Source organism: Aulonocara sp. 'chitande type north' Nkhata Bay, linkage group LG3, assembly GCF_057382095.1.
Source record: "Aulonocara sp. 'chitande type north' Nkhata Bay isolate Kocher_YH1m ecotype deep benthic linkage group LG3, A_spYH_male_GT1.1, whole genome shotgun sequence".
NCBI lineage: Eukaryota > Metazoa > Chordata > Actinopteri > Cichliformes > Cichlidae > Aulonocara > Aulonocara sp. 'chitande type north' Nkhata Bay.
The window spans coordinates 3,556,906-3,578,824 of NC_141346.1; the positions used below are offsets into that span (position 1 = coordinate 3,556,906).

General features: G+C 46.6%; 2 protein-coding genes across 7 annotated transcripts; one reads left to right on the forward strand and one right to left on the reverse strand.

The window, feature by feature from the left end:
- Positions 1-5,203: 5,203 nt before the first annotated feature.
- Positions 5,204-9,473, forward strand: LOC147333542 (E3 ubiquitin-protein ligase TRIM21-like). The gene has a single exon (XM_086286369.1). The coding sequence runs from the start codon at positions 6,584-6,586 to the stop codon at positions 8,273-8,275; it is 1,692 nt and encodes a 563-aa protein (XP_086142495.1). The 5' UTR covers positions 5,204-6,583; the 3' UTR covers positions 8,276-9,473.
- LOC147333543 (CST complex subunit CTC1-like) lies at positions 5,316-20,479 on the reverse strand. 6 transcript variants are annotated; one of them, XM_086286290.1, is made up of 25 exons: positions 20,210-20,226; positions 19,892-19,976; positions 19,623-19,779; positions 19,413-19,512; positions 19,115-19,337; positions 17,865-18,094; positions 17,659-17,788; positions 17,293-17,589; positions 17,090-17,212; positions 16,774-17,003; positions 16,509-16,653; positions 16,233-16,435; positions 15,991-16,160; positions 15,798-15,912; positions 15,247-15,652; positions 15,054-15,143; positions 14,592-14,729; positions 13,524-13,570; positions 13,318-13,403; positions 13,011-13,146; positions 12,666-12,734; positions 12,430-12,592; positions 12,172-12,227; positions 11,909-12,065; positions 5,316-5,938 (listed from the first exon to the last, which is right to left on the reverse strand). In XM_086286290.1, exons 4-25 carry the CDS (start codon positions 19,475-19,477, stop codon positions 5,708-5,710), a joined length of 3,510 nt encoding a protein of 1,169 aa, XP_086142416.1. In that variant the 5' UTR covers positions 19,478-19,512; positions 19,623-19,779; positions 19,892-19,976; positions 20,210-20,226; the 3' UTR covers positions 5,316-5,707. The 6 variants fall into 6 exon arrangements, with proteins under 6 accessions (XP_086142416.1, XP_086142411.1, XP_086142417.1 ...); XM_086286288.1 differs by lacking the exons at positions 5,316-5,938; positions 19,623-19,779 and adding exons at positions 10,340-11,018; positions 11,090-11,210 and having other exon boundaries at positions 11,868-12,065; positions 20,210-20,478; XM_086286287.1 differs by lacking the exons at positions 5,316-5,938; positions 19,623-19,779 and adding exons at positions 10,340-11,018; positions 11,090-11,210 and having other exon boundaries at positions 20,210-20,477.
- Between the last annotated feature and the right edge of the window lie 1,440 nt (positions 20,480-21,919).

The following is a 21,919-nucleotide window of genomic DNA, read 5'->3' on the forward strand; positions in this document are numbered from 1 at the left end:
CATGCTGTGTGAGAGATCACACAGCACGAGTGTGAAGCATGAAATGAACAACAGGAGACAATAAACAAACAGCAGGAGAGAATCAACACAAACACAAAGTGCACGAGACCAGAGACTCACAATAACACAGAGACTAACCTCACACAGGTGCCCAAACAGAGACACCTGACTGACTTCATAACAGGGACACCAAAGGACAAAACTCACAGAGGACCAGGAGGACAAAAGAACCAGACGTCACCTACAAGAAGCCCAGAGACACAACACTGAGACGTCATGGTAACAGGAACCAGGAACATTTCACCAAAAACATGAAGAAGTTACAGAAACTCAAACACTGGACCTACGACCCCGACAGAGCCGAGCTGAAGGAGGAACACCATCAGGACGCTACACCCCCAACCGCACTGAAATAACCTGTAATGACAACATCCACAGACCAACCAGGAGAGAGCACACAGAGCAGGACTGATCTCATTGGCTGGACGCTCGCTTCTATTTAAATCTAATGACAGCAGCTGCGTCACACCTGAACACGACACTTCTGCTCTCGTGATCTACAACTGTGACTTTAACGTCAGCGACACCAACATCTGACATTATTGTAACGACATGTTTCATTATGTCATCGTTTACAAGCTGCAGAGCAAACACGCTGAGGAGTCAGAGGTCAAAGGTCAGTGGTTTGATTCTCCTGTGAGCAGAGAGAGGATCTGAAAGTGCAGCAGGAAGTGTTGATCAGGAAGCTTTGGACAGTTTCAGACAGTAAAGGAGACTCTTTAATACGTCCTGATTCACACACAGTTACACAATGATGCCATCAATAACATGACCTGCTGCCATGTGTGGTTGCTGTGGGACACCAGGACCCCCTGACATCCCTGTAACAGACCCTCTGTGTGACGTCTCATCTAACCCATCAGCAAAGACACCAACAGTTCATCCACCCTCCTCTGGTCTCTGTGAGGAGCAGTGAGGGGCTCGTAGCGTCTCTGTGCTTTGACAAGATTTAAAGTCACCAACAGATTTTTGTGCCACTTTAAAACTGCACCACAATCTGAACGTGACAAGAACAATTCAATAGTAAAGCAAAGGGTTTAAGTTCTGTACGAGAGTTTAGATTTAGACGTTTGTCTCACTGGTGGATGCAGGCGATGCGTGCAGAGTGTCAGGCAGCAAAGTTACCTGTCAGACTGTCCAGTAGGTGGTGCAGAGGGTGGAGGGGATTCTTCATGATGATAACAGCTTGTTTAATCATCACAGCCTCAGCAACTCATCAGAGTAACACAGCAGCATACTCACACAGAGAGCACACACCCGATGAGATCAAAGGGAAGCTGGAGGCGTCTCTCAGTCAGTGCAGACAGCATGAAGGCTGCAGCTGCCTCCCTGCTCCTGCTCCTGAGTCCCACCTTCATCCTTTCACTCTCACAGCTCAGCAGGTCGAGCGGGCACCTGTTAAGACCCTGGAGGTTGGTAGTTTGACTCCTGGCGGCTCCAGGCTGCATGCTAAATATCCTCGGGCGGGACGCGAACACAAAGTTAGATGCATTGGACTGTGGATGTGTGTGCGTTAGACAGAAAGCACTTTGATAGAAAAAGCACAGAAAGAAGTGTTTGTGTGAGGCGAGTTTCATACAGCCAGTAAATATTGAGTAAAGTGAGAGTTCAGGTGGTGTAGAAGAGCACTACATGAGAACCAATCACAGCACAGACTCCAACAGGACAGGAGGCTTTCAGCCAGTTTGGACTGAGCAGCTCTCATTTCTACAAACCTGCCCAAATGTATGATGTGTTCAATGCTGTGATCATGATGTGCTGTTAGAGCCATTAGAGCAGGCTGTAGGTGTCGCAGGTGCAGTGGTTGGTATCATATCTCATTGATGTCATCAGTAGGAGGTAAGTGTACAGTTTCACTGACATGCAGCTGACACCATTTTTCTTTTGCCTGTCCTGACCTGTAACCATCAGAATAATCAGAACAATCTGAAAGCCAAGAAAAACGCCCCCACAGTTATTTCGCAAAGAGATCATTATGGCTTTGCTATGCTAAATGTAATAGATTTGTTTTACTTTTGAGTTATTACACTCAGAACAGACAGGACTGGGACGAGACAGAAGAAAGACAAAGTAAAGATAAGGAGAGAAACATAGAGGAGAAGAGGGACAGAGAGAAAAGACTAAAATCTGTTTGATCCCATCCTGCAGAAAAGGCGATCGAAATGAAGGTTGGTGCCAATCTTTAGTCCATCTAAAGGCCTAATTACAATAACAATCAAATATTACTTCAAATGTTTTTTTTTTTAATATTTCGTTTTGTTTTGGGGGGCTAAAAAAAACGGTGCGCTCATGTAATTAAACTGCGATTAAAAGGGTTAAAACCCCCGAAATATAATTAAAACTTTACATGAGTATTTCAGGGAGAAGTAGTTTTAAAAGACTGGCTAATTTAAAGTGGAAAAAAATATGAATATATAATCTTTTTATAGCATTTTTCGGGCGTGGCAGAAAACGGTCCCCAGGGTGTTCAACGTAAGTTTTTTAAAGTATGACACAAGGGTTAAAAAGTCCACAGGAGAGATGGTAGCTGATTAATTAAACAAGTATCATGAGATAATAACTAAATGCAAAGATTGGTGACAGCGCTTGGAACCATAAGGACACAAAAAACTGTGAGAAATAATTTAAGCTCTGCCTGTGAATCACTCTTTGCTTCTCTTCTTCCTTCCATCCCATCATTTCATATATCACTCTGCACTTGCTGTCTATCTGAGAACAAGGCACAACTTGCTATTGCAATAAACTATAATCTAATTATCCACACCTAACAACTCCAGCATCTAAAATAAAATGATGACAGAAAAATGTTATAGCCCTGCCTTTAGTAGCCTCATACAGCTCCTACTGTTTCCTCCTCATGTCCTTACCAGCCATGTCTGCACAATGTTATATCATGAGTAATATATTTTTAAATCCAGCTAAATAAAACACACACATGCACGCACACACACAGTGACATTTTAGACCTTCTTCAGAATACTGTATATACTATGGGCATCATGGTGCTGATCCAGAATCCTTACATTATTATTTATTACTAGAGCTACAATAATAAAGCAATGAGGAGGGGGAAGTAATAAATATGAAATAATGTCATTATGATGATTCCATGTGTTTCACTATCCACTCTGTGCAGGGGCAAAGCTTATTACATGTTTAAACTGTAGAGATACAATCATTTTACTGCTGTAAAATCCACATTTTGTCTTATTTAAAATATAAATCTAATATAATCTGCTTCTTAATGTATGTTCTTTAAAATACAGCTTGTGTTTTTAATATATTATAATTATAATAATGCATAATTATGTGGACATGCATATTAGATCGTTTTTAGTGAAATATAATCCCTCCAGAAAGGCAGGAAAAGCCCGGAAACTTACTTTAAAACTAAATATGTTTCTAAATACTTTAAAACTAAATATGTTTCTAAATACTTTAAAACTAAATCTGTTTCTAAATACTTTAAAACTAAATATGTTTCTAAATACTTTAAAACTAAATATGTTTCTAAATACTTTAAAACTAAATATGTTCCCTAAAACGGTGACAGAGCTACAGATCCATGACAGCCTTACACAGGTAGCCAGCAGCTGTGACCAGCACTACCTGTGCAGTTAATAAAAGGACAGGTAATGTTTGTCGCGCTGTTGCACACACAGCACGCTCGTTTGTTTCAGTTCGTCAGTTGCAACAAGACAGCTTACCAACGTGTACGTAATAAGCTGATACTCCTGTGTGCTACACACTACAGTGTACGCTGTACACCTACTTACTGGTTGTGTCGCATCAGTCTGTGTCTCTGAGTTAACTTGTGTTTCTCCTACAGCTCCGGACCGCTAAAAATGCGCGTGCTCTTTGTGAGCTCGTTCCCGGCTCGTAACCAGCGCGTTCTGCCGTCAAGGGCGATCATTGGTTAAATGTGATCATGTGACTGATGCAAGCCAGATCCTTTTATTTAGCAAAACTGTGATTAATAGTTAAATATTATTGTTGAGGGGCACAGACAGGACTCCGCACGCTCACACACATTAAAAAAAAAATAATTTTTTTTTTTAAAAGTTGCCTCAACAAAAGGGCACTTTGAGCACCCATCAGGAAAGGGGCGGGTGCTCAAGCCCCTCTAGCCCCCCCTCTGCACGTGCCTGGAGGTGCTGTTAGAGCCATTAGAGCAGGCTGTAGGTGTCGCAGGTGCAGTGGTTTGTATCATATCTCATTTATGTCATCAGTAGGAGGTAAGTTTACATGTAGCTGCCGTCATAGGCAACTCTCGCATTTAAGTTCATTTTATTAGATATGTAAGGTTGAAACAATTAGTAGTTGAAATATTAAGAAATAAATCAATAGTAATTTATGTTTTGTTCATTGGATTTATATGTTTAAATGTGTTATTTTTACTAATTGTGCAATTAGATAGGAACCTTTATATATGATAATAAATGATATTATTTTATTATCACGTTGATGCAGCACATGGTTCAGTTAGCTTTGTATAAACACGTGTTAGAAATGTTCTTCAATCAGCTCTTTTTACTCTCATTTCACAGCCAGTACTTTTTACTTTTACTTGAGTAAAGAAGTTGAATTAGTACTTGGAGTATTTTTAACAGTAGTACTTCTACTTCAGTACACACTGTGTGTACTTTTACCACCTGTGTCTGAGACCTCCTTCAGGGTCCACCTGAAGCTCTCAGTCTGCTGTGGAAAAAGGAAATCCAGGTGAGTTTCTCCTGATCACCTGAGGCCGTCATTACTGTGTGAACCCACACACCACTCCTCACTCCTCCCACCCGCTGCACACAGTCACTGAGTAAAGGGAGAGGCAGGAAGAGGCGGAGCAACAGCTGAAAAACAAGAAGCCCAACGTCATTTTGCAGAAGTGAAAGTGTGAGAGAGCAGCAGCAGAGCTGCAGTCGAGTCCTGTTTGTCTCTAAAAGAAGATTCACTGGAGTCCATCAGGTTCCTCTCAGCAACAGTGGTGAGTGCAGCTGATCACACTTCCTGCTTCTACACAAATCTTCACTCTGTTCACTTCATCAGGACTCATCACAGTCACACTGGATCCATAGAAAGCTGCTCATGTAACCACAGATCCACTGTAGGAGCATCGAGCTGCTGCTTCAGTCTCACTGTGGCTCTGCTCAGGACTGTGGACTCAGGCTGTGCTCTGGACTTCAGACTGACTCCACACTTCCTGGTTATTCATCACTTCCTGTTCCTCTTAGATTGATTCTGGATCTGATTGATCATAAGGATTACAGACGTGAAAACACCTATTTATTCTTTATTGATATAAAGCCTTTGATACTGTAAACCAGCAGATTTTGGTCAGTACTTCAAAAAGTCATTCACACATTTTACAAAGATTATCTGACTTAGTGTATCCTGTAAGAGTCACAGATGATCCTCAATCATTCAGAAAACAGTCGATGCTGCACTTTATAACTTTGTGTGGAAACATGAATCTCATTATTTAGACAGATGTGTTTGAATCATCCTGATAATCAGGCTTTAAACATGTCAGAGTTCCACACATCAGCTGTGATATTCAAGCTGACCTGGATCAAACATGTCATCAGACACAAACATAGATGATGCTGTTTAATCCCAAAGCTTATTTAAACAAACTGGAGGACAGAATTCCTCCTTAAATGGGATTTTGATCAAATCCACTGATCTCGTTTTCACACACAGGCTTTATCATGGTGGCTTCTTCTCTACTAACATCAATCTTTGATTTGGACAAACAAATATGTGAAACACAAAAATAAATCAATGTTTTCTGAGGATCCAGAATAACATGAATGATGTATCCCAGCGAGTGACTGGAAAAGTTCATCTTCTTCCACATCCTGAGTTTGTGAGGATGTTCCAGTATCTGTGAGAGAAAACAGGACAGTTTTTACTGACGCACAAATGGACCAAATATACAGACACCTCTGAATAAACATGTTCTCATCAATGCCATTAAAATACTGGATCAACAGTTAATAACACATTTCTGAGGTTTGTGATTCATCGTCCTCCTCACTGTCAGCTCTACTGGAACAGTCACTGTTTAATATTAATGGCTCGTTGATCTGGACGTACAATAAGAAGTATTCAGTCACCAACAAGGTCGAAGTTTACTTCACAGTGATTGATGGAAAATATCCAACAAACTGATTTATTCAAGTATACAAATGATCTGGATGAATCTTGGACCTTCTGTAAAACAGAGAAACAATTTCACATCTTTGTAACGACTGTATTTATCTTCATCCCCAAACGTTGATCCTGTCCATCTGGACGCTGCACTGTACAGCAGACACTACGATGTTAGGTTTGTGTTTGGATGAACCAGTTTGTGTCTGAGTGTGTTGCTGGGTCTCCACCAGTTACTCTGAGAACTGAAGAAGCTTCTCTGATGAAACGTCTTCAAGAAACTCAAAGAAGTCCAGACGCTTTTCTCTCCAAGCTCCTCAGACTACTGACGCTTGTTTCTCTCTTTGTAAAATGAAATTTAAAGTGAATTTTGAATCAAATGTTTCTCTTCTTTCTCCCTCAGAGTGCAGACATGTCTGCTGCCAGCAATCTGCGATCTGAAGATCAGTTTCTGTGCTCCATCTGTCTGGATGTGTTCACTGATCCAGTCTCTACACCATGTGGACACAACTTCTGCAAAACCTGCATCAGTCTGCACTGGGACACTAATGGCAGAAAGAAGTGTCCTATGTGTAACAGAGTGTTCAAGAGACGACCTGAACTAGACATCAACACTTTGTTCTCTGAGATGGTTGCTCAGTTCAGACGTGAAGCTCAGCAGAAAGCCAGCAGCAGCAGCTCAGAGCAACAAGCTGCCAAACCAGGAGAAGTTCCCTGTGACGTCTGCACTGGAACCAGACTGAAGGCCCTGAAGTCCTGCCTGGTGTGTCAGACCTCCTACTGTCAGACTCACCTGGAGCCTCATCTGACAGTGAAAGGTCTGAAAAGACATCAGCTGGTTGATGCTGTGGAGAACCTGGAAGGCAGGATGTGCACGAAGCACGATAAACTCCTGGAGCTGTTCTGTAAGACCGACCAGACATGTGTCTGCATGCTCTGCTCTGTTTTAGACCACAAGAACCACGAGTTTGTTCCTCTGAGAGAAGAATATGAAGGAAAGAAGGCAGAGCTGGAGAAGACAGAGGCTGAGATTCAGCAGATGATCCAGAAGAGACGACTGAAGATTCAGGAGATCACAGAGTCGGTGAAGATGAGTAAAGATGCTGCAGACAGACAGAAAGCAGAAGGTGTTCAGGTCCTCACGGCTCTGATGGAGTCTGTTGAGAGACGCCTGAAGGAGCTCATGAAGGAGATCGAAGACAAACAGGAAGCTACAGAGAAACAGGCTGAAGGTCTCATCAAAGATCTGGAACAGGAAATCTCTGAGCTGATGGAGAGAAGCTCTGAGGTGGAGCAGCTCTCACGCTCTGAAGACCACCTCCACCTCCTCCAAAGCTTCTCCTCCCTGAAAGCTGCTCCACCCAGCAAGGACTGGACAGAGGTCAGAGTTCATCCACCATCATATGAGGAGACTGTGGGGAGAGCTGTGGCTCAGCTGGAGGAGACAGTCTGGAAACCCATGAAGAAGAAGCTGTTAGAGGCTGAGCTGCAGAGGGTGCAGCAGCATGAGGTGGATGTGACTCTGGATCCTGATACAGCTCATCCTAAACTCATCCTGTCTGATGATGGAAAACAAGTTTATCATAGTGATGTGAGGAAGAAACTTCCAGACAACCCAGAGAGATTTTCTTACTATGTTATGGTTTTAGGAGAGCAGAGTTTCTCTTCAGGCAGATTTTACTTTGAGGTTCAGGTTAAAGGAAAGACTGAGTGGATTTTAGGAGTGTCCACAGAGTCGATCAACAGGAAGGGACAAATCACAGCGAGTCCTCGAAATGGTTTCTGGACTGTGAGGCTGAGAAATGGAAATGAGTACGAAGCTAATGCTGACTCTCCAGTCTGTCTCTGTCTTCATCCTGGTCCTGAGAAGGTGGGGGTGTTTGTGGATTATGAGGAGGGTCTGGTCTCCTTTTATGATGTAGGTGCTGCAGCTCTGATCTACTCCTTTACTGGCTGCTCCTTCACTCACAAACTCCACCCATTCTTCTGTCCCTGTAACAATCATGGAGGTAAAAACTCTGCACCTCTGATCATCTGTCCTGTCAATCAAACTGATCAACGACTGATTTAATTGGATGAATGATTGATTTTTCTTGAAGGGAACAAATGAACATATTGAGTGTAAATCCTCTACAGTCTCCATGTTTCTATAGAATCTGATCATCAGGACTCTGATTCACACTTTGATTCTCATGGAGTTTGATTTGAACAGAAGAAAAGTTGAATCAGGAAATGTTCCCACTGATGGAGACTCGAGCTGAAGAGCAAATATCAGAGAACAAATGTCCAAAAGCTTCATTTCCAATAAAGTTTGTTCAATGCTTTGAGTGAATCCAGACTCATGTGTGGCTGTTATACGGAGCATCAGAGTCCAGCTGAGTTATGTTGGATACAAACTGCTTATTTTGGCTCTGTGAGGAGTTTTGTTCACTGAAAACTGATGAGACGGATAATATTCAAAGAACTCTGTAGAGATTCATGCATCCATGTTCTCCACCTGCAGGTGTGGAGGAGAAAGGTGGAGCACAGACTGCTGCATCCTTCCAGTCACATCATTTTGATGATTATATTTGCATGTTGTGATGATTTGGGTTAAAGACAAACAGAGTTGAACGGCTGCAGTCACAGCATGAAGACGATGCTGAAGCTGAGCTGTCAGTGAACATGTTTCACTGTGATTTGATTTGAAGAATAGAAAGTGTGTGTGGCTGCTGACAGCTGCAGTCTCTGCTAGTCTGCATAACACACACACAACTTTCCCCCTGAGGCAACGATGCAGCAACAACACAACAGCTGCAGACACACACACGATTGTGCGCTCCCTTTCAGTCTGAACTCTCAAACACACAAACAAACTCTATCAATGTCGTACTGTTAAAGAATTCCTCCTTCTTCATGAAGAATCTTATATTTTTCTCCAAAAGTTGATTGTGTTTATCTGGACATAGTGTTTTTCAGGTCCAGCTGAATGCAGGTTTCCCCAGTCTTATACGTTGTGACAGCCACTATGGTGTGGTGTCCCTTTAAGACACCCAAGTCGAGGGTTGATGGTGTCATCAGTTTGTGCCGCTGCTCTCTCTCTGGGATTATGAGGACACGTGCCTGCACGCTTCTGCTTAACGAGGGACGGATTTACGTTTTCTTCTTGTTTTGTTTGCAACGCTTGGGTTGTATGAACGCTGGGCGTTATGTTGTTGAGCCGCAGCCGTTCAGCCGGGCTTTTATATGGTTGTTGAAGAAGGCGTATTAAAGAACCACCGTGGATTACCGATACCAGCGTGGGTGTGTGTTCTTCCGACTAGCCTGCTAGGTGTTTTGCCGCCTCCTCTCAACCACGCAACACAACCCAACGTTCCAACGTGTCAGGAGCATCAGCACAGCTGAAATGCATTTTTTCTACGCACCGCGTCTCTGTGGCTTTTAAACCCCAAAACACGCTACAACAAAAATGGGTCCACCCCAAGGATGGGGTCCCCCGGTGTAGTTTCCACTGTGAGAGACTGTGGGCTTCCTCAGAGCGAGGCTGAGAGCGGCAGGCCCAGCTGGAGTCTGACCTGTGGCCCTTCAGCTAAAGCTGAAAAAGGCCAATATATGATATTAAATATAAAATATAATTAAAAAACAACATCAGAATGAACAACGAGCTGCTGTTAAGAACTCCGACGTCCATCCAAGGCCCGATTGGTTTCTGTTTCCATGACAACAACAACCGTATGTGGAAAAGACCAAAAACTGAAGCGGTGAAAAAGTTTTGTTGCAGATTAACTATTAACTTTATGTTATTCATTGTCAGCTCGTGCCATCATTAAAGCATGTTAGAACACACATGTAGGATTTCACGAATCATCGCTCCTACATTTAATCGTCTCCATAACAACTGTGTGTACGTGTTCGCTTTGAAAACATCACGTTCTTTATGTTGGTTGGTTTAGACGAGTGATCTCCAGGATGAATGAGGGCAGAGGCCCGTTTCATGGAGACTGTTTAAGTGTAAACCTGGATTAAAAGCCACATTTGAACACCTTCATCAGAGGCTGTGACCATGTTGAAGGACTGATGCTGACGTGCTCTGACACTCATTAGCATAGAAAACAAAGTGGTGAAAGCACAGAGCCCTGAGGAGCTCCACTGGACGGTCTGTTCACAGAACATTTAATTATTTCACTTTTATTTACATGCAAAACAGCCTCAGAGAGAACAGCTGTTTCAGAGCTGCCAGCTTTATTGGAAAGATGAACTGAAATCCTAAAATAGTCCAATTCATGACAAACTGACACGGTGAAATGTTGCAGGATTCAAATGTGTCGATGGATGAACTCTTTCAGTATAAGATGCAATAATACAAAACACATGAAGGTGAGGAGGAATTCATTTAAAGTAAGTGTGATTTAAAGAGGACTGATTCTTTCCTGGTCAGGCTGAAGCTTTCACCGTCTGACCTCTGTAAACAAACCGAAACACGTTCAGTGTTTAGTTTTACCAATTAGGTTTCATGAATCACCATCTGAGAACGTCTCCGATGTGGGCGCCACTCACAGGGATCACTTCCTGTAGAAGGGTCACATGACCTGTTAAACCCAGAAAGCTTCGTGTGACCTCTGACCCTGATCACCAGCGTCAGGGTCAGTGAAGGTGAGATACCGTGTGACAGGAGGAGGAACTATAAAGTTTTATTTGTACGAACACGTAGAACAGATGAAGTCAGAACGAAGCAGGTGGAGCTCAGTCAGGGTGGAGGTGCAGACAGGTGAGCTGAAGGGGAGGAGCCAGTCTGGTCAGGAACTCTCTGTCTCCTCGAGTGAACCTCCTCACCTCTGAAACACACACACACAACTCTGAAGGTTGCAGTCAGGGTGGTGAGGGTGGTGTGTGAGGGTGGGGTTACCTTCTGGTCTCTAGTCGGTGCGTTTCCTGCAGGTGAGGCTGAGCGGCCGAATCATGACATCGCTGCTGCACAGACACAACAGGAAGTGGAGGAGGAAGTCGTCAGCGTCCCCGTCACACACCTGAGACAGACACAGAGGTTATGTCTCTGCAGACTCACGGCTCGGCCCTGTGGAAACGTCCTGCAGGACGCCTGTTTCTCTCTGTGGTGGCCCCCCCACAGCGTCCCCACCGTGCTTCACTGTGTGGACGCTGTTCTTTGGGTTGTAGCTGCATCTTCTTCTCGTTTCACCTCCTCTGACCACAGGACGTTTCAGTCTTTTAACACAGCTCCACCTGTGGGTGGAGGGGCCCTGTGGGTTCTCCTGGTGTGACCCGAGTCCTAAATGCCTCTCGCTGTCCTGCCCCTCCCCTGTGGTCTCCACCCTCCATGTGGGAGGTGTGGCATTCACAGTCAGCCCTGATTACCCTCAGAACTACACCACCTGCTGCTTCATCAGGTCGAGTGGGTGGAGTCAGGGGCACGACCTCAGTCTCGCTGAAACACACGGCTGTAAGGCCCCTCCCTCCTGTTCACATGAGCCCAGCGTGGGTCCGTCACACCTACAGACTTTTAAAGGTGGAAGTGGCCACGCCCCCAAACCAGTTCAGCAGTAAGGTGTGAGCAGACGGAGCTGTTACCAGGATACAAACAGGATGTGCCCTTTCACAGTTAAAGCCTCATCTTAAATTTTAAAGACAAAATAAAGTCTAAAGACGACGATGAGCACGTGACTCACCTGTGACAGGTTAACATATACACCTGACAGGTGCTACTGACCTGGCTCTGCCCACGAGGGAAGACTCTGATGTGACCTCTGACCCTGAGTGCTCTCTGAAGCCCCTCCCACTGAGCATCAGCCAATCCCAGCAGAGCAGGAACCAGAGCAGCTGAGAACCAGACGTGAGCCTCACCTGTCCCGTCATCGATCACCAGCCTGATCGAAGAGCAGAGCCACATGGTTTGATCATGTGACTGTCACCTGACTCATCCAGGTGATTAACACGTATCAGCAGGTGAGCTCAACAGGAAGCTGCTCTTACTTTGCTTTGGACTGAAACACTGACGAGGTCGAGTGACACTGAGAGCTGCTGCAGCCCTGAGAGAGAGAGAGCAACAGGTAAACACACACACCTGAAATCGTGAGCAGTTTCCTCCAAAACGACACTTTACTTACTGCACCAACACTAACACGCCACCAACACGCTAACAACACATGAAGCACTCTGAGTACTTTCACTGCACCCGAGAAACTGACACTAAACACATCCTGTACACACTGTGTGTATTTTATGCAGTACCTGTGTGTACACGCTGCCACACAGCGAGCAGCTCCACTGCAGTTGCAGGAACAGGAAACACACCACGTGACCTTTGACCCGTCCCACAGCGCACCTCTGCTTGCTGCTCAGAGCCCACTCACCCAGGTGCATGATGGGAGCAGGAGGAGGAGGCTGGGCCGAGCTGATAGAAACCAAACAAACAAATAAACAACAGCACGACAAACACGTGAACCAGACTTTACCTGTAAACTTACCTGGTGTCTCCCAGGGAGACCACAGTTATGGAGCTGACAGGTAAGTACGTGCAGTACACACTTCCTGTCCTGAAACACACACACAGGTAAACCGCACAGGTACGTAACCATGGGCGTGACTTTGTATTGAACATTGGGGGGTCAAGATCTCTGTCTAAATAAATAAATCTGGATACATTTCCAGATGATCAAACAACTATTTTGCTGGTAACACCTGAAACCAGTAAAGAAAACCAGCAGCCTATTGATGCAAGATGATCCATAACTTTATTGGGGCTGACATTGTTGGAAATGAGTCCAAATAAAGAGTCCAAACTTTTATAAGCCTGTCTATGTGTGTCTCACCTGGACAGCCTCCTCTGGAAACCAGACAACAGCAGAGTGTTACCCGGCAACAGGCCAGCAGGGTAGGGGGTGTGACTTAAGTCCAGGTACACCTGCAGACTCCTCCCAGCTTGGTCACAAAGAGTGAGACGCACACCTGCACACACACATTCAGCTAACAGTCAGACCTGAGACTCATACCTGAAGCACTGATGCCTGCAGTTCCTCTAGTGTCCAGCAGAGGCAGCAGTGAGTCGCCTCCATAGATCCCCATGTTACAACTTCACAGCAGAAAAGCCTGATACACAAACCACCTGTGTGTTTGTACCTGAGTGTGTGTGTCCAGAGTGGGCGGTCCTGTTGTTCACACTGATCCTTTCAGACACCACACCCTGAAAACACACCAGCTCTGAGCTGAAACACACACACACACACACACACACACACACACACCAGTAAGAGTTTAAAGCAGGCTGCAGCTGCAGTTCCTCGGATGGCCACAGGGGGCGACTCAGTGAGGGACGAGCAGTTTACCTGCAGTCTAAGACCTCTGAGACGGACAAGACTGTGGGTGGGACGGCCTGAAAACACAGAGAATAGAGATGGAAAATGTGACGTCATTCAGGGGTAAAACCGCAAAGGATTGTGGGAACGAGTGGCAAGCGGTACTAGCGCACGCAGGCTTTCACACGAAAACAGTCACACAGTAATAAAAAGAAACACAAAAATGGCAAGAAGCTGCTGTATTATTAACTGTGTTGTATTATTAAGTCTTCTGTTGGAGTTATTACGTAATTTATCACAACATGATTGATGATGTAGGTTACAAATAAGTCTTATATTGATTTGAATTGAATTCGTTGCTATGCTGCTTTGTTCACTGTGGCTTTGCGGGCTAATGTTTGTTGTGTTTTGTAGGAAAACCAGAAACAAAATGCAGGAATGTGATCCAGACTGGCCCCTCTATCAGCCTGGGTCATACCGAGTTTAAAGCTGCTACCACAGCCAGATCTGATTGGTTAAGAGAGAGAGCGATATCGAAACAGCCACGAAACGTCTGCATATATGTGCCCAAGGGTTCTATTGAAGCAAGCAAGTGATGAATAACTGTTTTCCAGTTTGTTGTTAGCAAAGTTTTTTTTCTTTGCATTGTTGATTTGTTTTTCAGGAAGCAGCTAATAAAGCTGATGGATTTTTACAATGTTGCTTCTTTCTTGTAAGATTCTATAATAGAATGAAACAATGATGCCAGTTATAAATAAAGACAATAAATTGAATGAATTACGAAACACTCATTTTATTTATATTAGATCTGAAAATGTTGTGTAACACTACAACCTGAAACAACAAACAGATTGTGTTGGCCTGTACAGGAGATAAAATATTTAACAACAGCTAAATAAACGGTAAATGGCCTGTATTTGTATTCTTTACTTAGTCCCGAAGGACCCCAAAGTGCTGGAAATGCTAGCGCTTAATGCAGGGTTTTGATTTGTTGCCACTTGTACCCACAATGCAATGCGTGAAAGTCACATGGTCTGTCAATCTCTAAAAAAAAGTTTAAGGGTCCTGGAGGAAGACGGGGAGCAAACCGAGTGTTACCTGTCTGCAGGTGGGCAGCAGCAGTGGGCGTGTCAGAGTGTGGAATCTCCAACCACGTCTGACTTGTAGGGTCGACTCAGCGTGGAGATCCACCCCACTGCGCTCAGAAACTCCACAGCCAATCAGAACACTGGGATCCTGATTGACAGACACATGGGCCAATCAGCTGCAAGGATTCAGGTCAGATCAACTCCCCACAAACAGGAATGGTGGGAGTCATCTGCATAGCAGTAAAAATGTAAGCTGTGTTTTGATGATGCTGCCTAAGGGAAGCATGTATAATGTAAACAGAACTGGTCCAAGCACTGAACCCTGTGGAACTCCATAATTAACCTCAGTGTGTGAACAACTACAGTTAAAGCTGAAAAACGTGTTCATGTGTACTAATATCAGAGAGCAGAGACCGATGAGGCCAACCTCTGACCACGCCCCTTAGTGACATCATCAAAGCTGGGTTGATACCTGAGTGTTAGCGGCGATGAGTCTGTAGAAACATCCAGGCTGGAGGACAGGAAACCACCGCGTACACACACCTGAGAACACCAGCACCACCTGCACACACACACACACACACACACACACACACACACACACACACACATGTAACTGTGTATCCAGGTGAGCTCAGGTAAACACACACAGGTGCGTCTCTCACCTTTCTCTCCTGCTTTTGTTCACTTTCTTTCTCTGTCATTGGCTCATTCTTTGGGTCCCGCCTCCAGCTGACCACTGGACCAATCACAGCAGCTTTCACTGAGAAGCACAGTCTCAGCCCTGCCTCCTGATCCTCTGCCTCCGCCCCTGTATTCCTCCAGGACACACCCTCCTTCTGCTCCACCCTGATCACCATGGAGACACAGGGCCAGGGGTTGCCGGAGCTGGCTTCTTCTTCTTCTCTTCTCCTCCTCTTACTCCCAGCAGTCTCTTCTTCTTCTTCTACTGTCTGCTTCCTGGCAGTGACATCCCCTCCTGGCTCCTCCCCCTTGTGTCTCAGGTGTGTCTCCATGGCAACAGATGGACTCAGGATGTGCAGGTGGTCCAGAGAGAACTGCAGGTAAACCCTGTGAATTGAACCCAGCTTTATTTAACTCATAATGTTTACAACCAGGAAGGAAGCTCACACCCTGAACCAATCAGACGCCCTCCTACATCACAGAGAGTGGACCAATGAGCAGTCAGCATGCTGCAGGTTGTGTGTGTGTGTACCTGCAGTGTTTGTGTGTGATGAACCTGTCCTGGTCCAGGTGTTGGTAGGAGGGGAAATCTGATTGGAGGAATCTCTCTGTCACCATGGTGAACTGCACCACACCCACCAGACAACCTGCAGCACACACACACACACACATTAAAGAATAAAGCTGTGTGTCACTGTGTGTGTGTCTGTGTGCGTGCATTGTACCGATCCAGGCGCTGTTAAAGACCGCCCTCTGCGCTCCCTCCTCCTCCTCGCTGCTCTCCGTCAGCACGCAGGCTGCAGCTCCCGCGGCGTCTCTGAGCTGCATCGAGTGTTTGAACTCAGACGTCTGTGACGGCAGCTCCAGCACGCCGACCAGCAGCAGGGGGCGCTGCCTGACACACAAACCGGCAAAAATCATTGGTACGCAATCACATGACTTCATGTGGGAGCTGCTGTCACCTTACCTGACAGCGTCTCCACCCCGAGGCTCGGAGGACAGAGTCCTGCAAGACCAGGACAGGAACCCGTTGATCTGGGCAGAGGTCAGGTTGGAGCCATCAGGGGGCAGCAGAGAGCTCAGAGGGGCCGAAGACCAGCAGCCAGTCTGCAGGGACTCCAGGAGCTCCGACACACCGAGGTACTGCCGGACCGCCGAGGACACGCTGTACTGCAGGGACACAGAGCACACTGAGCATGCTCCACACTCACCTGTAAGGAAGACAGGTGAGAGTGGGACCTACCTGCGTCACAGGACAGGTGTGAGGCTCGTCCAGCATCTCAGCGTAGATGTCTCTGCGTCCTCGTCCTCCAGCTCTGCTCAGAGTCTCCATCAGCCTCCAGGACAGCAAGCACACACACTGCTGCCTCCACACACCTTGGACCAGACTGAGGACCAAGACCAGAACCAGGACCAGGAAACAAGCCAGAGCCAGCGGAGGACAGGAGGACAAAGGTTAGGCTCTGCTGTCTCTGACTGTGGACAGGTGGTGGTGGGTGGAGCCTCACCTGTGTGCCAGCTGCGAGCTTAGGTGACAGGTCCACAGGTAATCGGACACATCTGTGTTTCTCTGCAGCAGTAACCGTGGTAACGCCCCATCTCCCGGGCAGCGGTTGTCGGGTGGCGAGCCTCCCGCCCTGCTGAAGGCCGTCACCCTCAGGCTGGAGCGCAGGCAGGTGCAAAGCATGCTGGGAGGGAAGTCCGGGCAGGGCCGGTACAGGAAGTGGGCGTGATGCAACTGCAGGAGGAGGAACCATCAAACTTTATTAGTCGTGGCTGCCACGAACACAAACGGGCATGATGATGTCACATCATGTGACTCACCTCCACTCTGTCTCCCGCCCTCAGCTTCCTCTTCGCCGCCGGCTGATAGGCCACGCACAGACCCACCTTCCCATCCAGCACGTAGAGCCCCGCCCCCTCACTCACAACCTCAGTCACCGTGCCCTATCACAGCAGAGGAGGCTTAGTAATCAGCACACAGGTACAAACCTGTGGTAGCCAATCAGAGCTCACAGCACTCTCACCTGGTAGCTGATGACTTTGGATTGCTTTATCCTCACAGCTGATTGGTCCAGCTCCACCTCCTCATGCTCCGCCTCCTCACAGTCGTCCTCAGCAGGCTGTGACAGCAGGGACTCAGAGTGTGTGTGTTCCTGTGTGTGTTCCTGTGTGTGCGTGTAGTCGGCGTGCAGCTCGGAGCGCTTCGTCACACACAGGATGTTGTTTCCTCTCCAGCCTCGTAGCGCACACACACGTAGAGCTGTCACACACACGCTCTGCCCGACACACACACGCTGGATCCAGCTGAGCCGGCTGCTGTCCTGCACACACACACACACACTGAGCTTCATCGTCCCTCCTCACCATCATCATCCTCAGAGAGCTGGTACCTGTACGAGCACGGGCAGCGAGCGCGACTCATCCGTCAGCGTGAAGCAAAAGAAGGTCGTTCCTGCCACGGCCAGCAGAGGGCAAACTGAGCCCACCTCTCCGAACACGCTCAGCCGCTGACCTTTGACCCTGGAGCACACACACACACATCTGTCACACACACTGCTCAGAAACTCCGCTGCAGTTCAGAGGTCATGTGACCCACCTGTGCCTCAGCAGCCTGCCGGCCTCTCCGACTCCCACCGCTCCGCTTAGCTCCACCCTTCCAGGAGCAGCAGCCAATCCCTGCTCAGCACCAGGACACAACAGGACAGGGGAGCCAATCAGCTCCAAGAAGCCTGCGGCCTCTTCCTGGCCCGATGCATTGTGGGGGATGTAGTTCCAGTGAGGGAGGAAAACAGGACGATCGAGCCACCGGGGCGAGAGAGACAGGCACTGGATGAGGGAGAGAGAGAGACGCGGGTGAGAGAGAGGCGGAGTGTGTCCTGGGTGGATGCTGGAAGCCTGTACTGATGATGACAGCTTCATCAGCTCTGATCTGCAGTGATGCCGTTTGTTTTATAGCTGCAGTAGATCAGATTAGATTAGATCAGATTAGATTAGATTAGATTAGATCAGATTAGATTAGATAAGATTAGATCAGATTAGATCAGATCAGATCAGATTACATTAGATTAGATTAGATTAGATCAGATCAGATGAAACTTTATTGATCCCTCGGGTGCGTTCCTCCAGGAAATTCGGTTTCCAACAGCCCAGCACTGACAGAAGTTACAGAAGGTGAGCAGAAATATACACATATACAAATACAGAGTATAGAAAAGGGAAGAATAGAATAAATAGCAATAAGAACACAAGGGAATTGCACATTTCAAGTACTGTGAGTCATTAATCTGTGCGGTGATGCTAGGACCACACTGAGCCTGCTGCAGCTGTCTGACTGTAATCTGTCAGGTTACTGCAGGTGATGCTATCTGTATACTTTATGTGAGGAGGAGGCTCCACATCTTTATAAAGCTCTGCTGTCATCACGTCTGTGCCAGCACAGTTACTCACTTGCTGACAGACTCTGTCTTTACATCCTTACTTATCGATCAGCTAAGTGAATCCATATAAACACAGCTCACATTTAACAAGTCCTGATGTTTCTGAGTTACAGAAATGAAAGTCAGCTGTTGAGCTTGTTTGCTTGTTTCATGCTGATGTAAACATCAGCAGAGAAGCGTGTGATGACCAGACTCTATCAGCACTTGTGTCCCTGCACAGAGAATGAGCTGAATTAAAGAGGAATTCGATTTCATTCACGTTGCACATGAACACCTGCAGTTTGTTGTGACCTCGTTACCATCAGTTCTGACCAGATCCGGTTTAGTGACGCTGCTGTGAAGAAGCTCCTGAGAACTAACCAGCTGATGGACCATGGGTTAAGGTTAGGCTCCTCCCCCTCTGACTCACCTCACACATGACGCTGCCGCTGGCGTCCGTCAGCCTGTACTCTCCGTCAGGGCCTTCTCTCAGACAGCCAATCAGCAGCAGGTTGACCCTCGGCAGCGCCCTCTGACCCGGCACGGCGAGCTCCGCCTCCCTGGCCCAGGCTCTCTGCTGATTGGTGCTCCAGGACAGGTTGCTGACGCAGGCCAGGTGCTGCTGGGAGACGAGCTGGGAGACGGACAGCAGCCTGCGGACAGACGGGAGGACAGCGGTAAGACCAGGTCACGTGACCAGCGACAGCGATGATGTCAGCGGGCGTTACCTGTAGCTGACAGGTAAGCTGTGGGCCACACACATCTGCTGCTGGATCGCCTGCACCGCACACATGCTCAGATCGAAGAGGCTGAGGTCACCGTGGTTACCTGGGAAAACAAAGTTTAAAGGGTAAACACAAACATAAACAACTGAAGCCCCGCCCACTGAGAACACCTGAAGTGGACACCAGAGCTGGTGTGTCAACAGGTGGGACCACCTGAGGAAGCAGCTGCTCTTCATCCTCAGACTCTTAGTCCTCCCTGTTCCTCACTGACAGTCGGTCACCTTCATGGCTCTGACCTTTGAACCACACTCACATCTACACACTGGACTGCTCTGATGACACCTGTGAGGGCAGGTGAGCCCTGCTTTCACTGTTTAAATAATGGTTTAAATAGTATTTGGTTTCATAAGTGGACATCGTCATTAAGGATTTAAAGTACAGCTGATTTATCAGCCAGCTGTTTCAAACAAACAGGAACTCACCTGTCTGGGAGGGGGCGGAGCTACACACCACAGGACTCAGGTGTTCAGAGATGGAGGTGAAGATGTTCTTTAACCACAGGGACTCCTAAAGAAACAAAGCAGCAGGTCGGAGGTCACAATAATAAATGTAAAACAGGCTCACATCCTTATATTCTCTTTTCTGTGTGGATTTCTGCTATAGAATTAGCTCGAAACAGCGATCGGCTGCTGCTCTGCCTTACGTCATGACGCAGACAGTCTACGTACGCAGGGCTCTGCGTGTACGTAGACTGTTATTTATCGCTCAGTTCGGGCAAACAGGGTCAGACTGGGACTCACCGCCTCGGTGCTGGGCTTGACCCGGTCCAGGAGCTCCTGCAGGGGGTCCATGTCTTCGCTCCGGGTGCCGGTTTCTCCCCCTGCTGACAAACTCCCGCTCACGGCTTTCAAACAGCTTCCGGTCCTCCTCCTGTTGATGTCCTCCCTCTGACCGTCGCCCCCGTGTTCCCGCCTCTTACCGTTCATAAAGCCGCCATGATGCCCTACCGTCCTACTTAGTTTACTTTTGTTCTGTATTTTAAACAAATCATCAAACTTATTAAACTGACTAGTCTCTGCTCACGCAGGATCTCTACCGCGCATGTGCGGAACAGCTTTTCCCTACCCTGCATTTCACAATAAAAGCCCTTCACGTTCACATACACTCAGTGGTCTCCTACCTCCTTTCCTAAGCACTTTTCCTTGTTAGAAACGTTCTGAGGTGGAGGAAATGTGTTTAGGAGATGTGATAAGAACTCAGAAAAGGAAACAGCTGTGTTTGAACTACAAGTCGATCACCTGACTCCAGCCCAGCGTGTTCTCAGCCTGATTAGTGCAGGTGAAGAACATGCTTTTATTATGAAGGAGTCAGACTTCCTGCTGAGGCTCAGGGTCATGTGACTGACAGCACCTTATGCAGCTCACCTGACGCAACAAGGTGTTTCCTTTTCAGGAGGATGACACCGTGCGAACCTCGGGAATCTCAAACAAAAACACATTTCTGTCAAGTGGAAACTTTAAAATAAAATAAAATTATATATATATATATATATATAATTTTATTTTTTTATTTTTTGAGCTTGCAGAGCATAGATGCAGATCAAACTGAAGGTTTGTCACTGTTTTTTGTTCACTTTTTATCCAGGCTGCAGGTGTCTCAGTGGAAAAATAGAGCGTGGCTGAGCGCACCTGTGCAGACCAGTGATACAGTTTAAGATCAGAGAATTGTAACCCCCTCTTTCATATGGCAGGTACAACAAGCCAAGTCTTCATCTAGGACCTTTGTTATTTCAAATGAATCAATTAAAGATATCGTTTAACTTCTGAAAGGATTCTTTTGGAGGAGGCAGAGGACGTGACTCAATATAAAAACTTTGCATAACCTTTCATCCTTGTTCAGGAATAGGACGGAGGAGGATTTTGAATCATTTATAGCCAGAAAATCGTCTAAATAGCTCCATTTTGCTATGCTAACAGACAGCCAGTCTCGGGCCTAGGGCCAATCTCTGCTCTCGATCTCCAAACTGGAAACCAAATAGTACAGCTCTCATTCTAAGTGTCATCACCAGAGGTTCCATAGTCAGAATAAATAGCATTGGAGATAACGGGCACCCCTGATGAGTGGAACGCTCCAATGTGACGGGTTTAGAAACTATTGTTTGTTACAAAAGTTGAACCCATCTGAGAAAATGATTTCCAAATCCATATCTTGGGAGAAGGTTAAATAAATCTGACCAGTCTATTCTGTCCGAGGCCTGACGAGCGTCCAGTGATAATAAAGCTGCATCGTTAGCATCACATCTCTCATGAATTATATGAGAACCCTTCTTATATTGTGAAACCCTTGATGCTTTGGTACAAAGTGAATCAAATGTGGGATCCAAGGCTCTGATCTTCATGCTAAACATTTAAAGTATTTTAGTGTCAACCCCCGTCAGACTCTAAATGATGAGTGTTCTGCAGGTTTAGCAGGTTTCTCAGTACTCACTGCCTGTCTCACAGTGGGTGGAG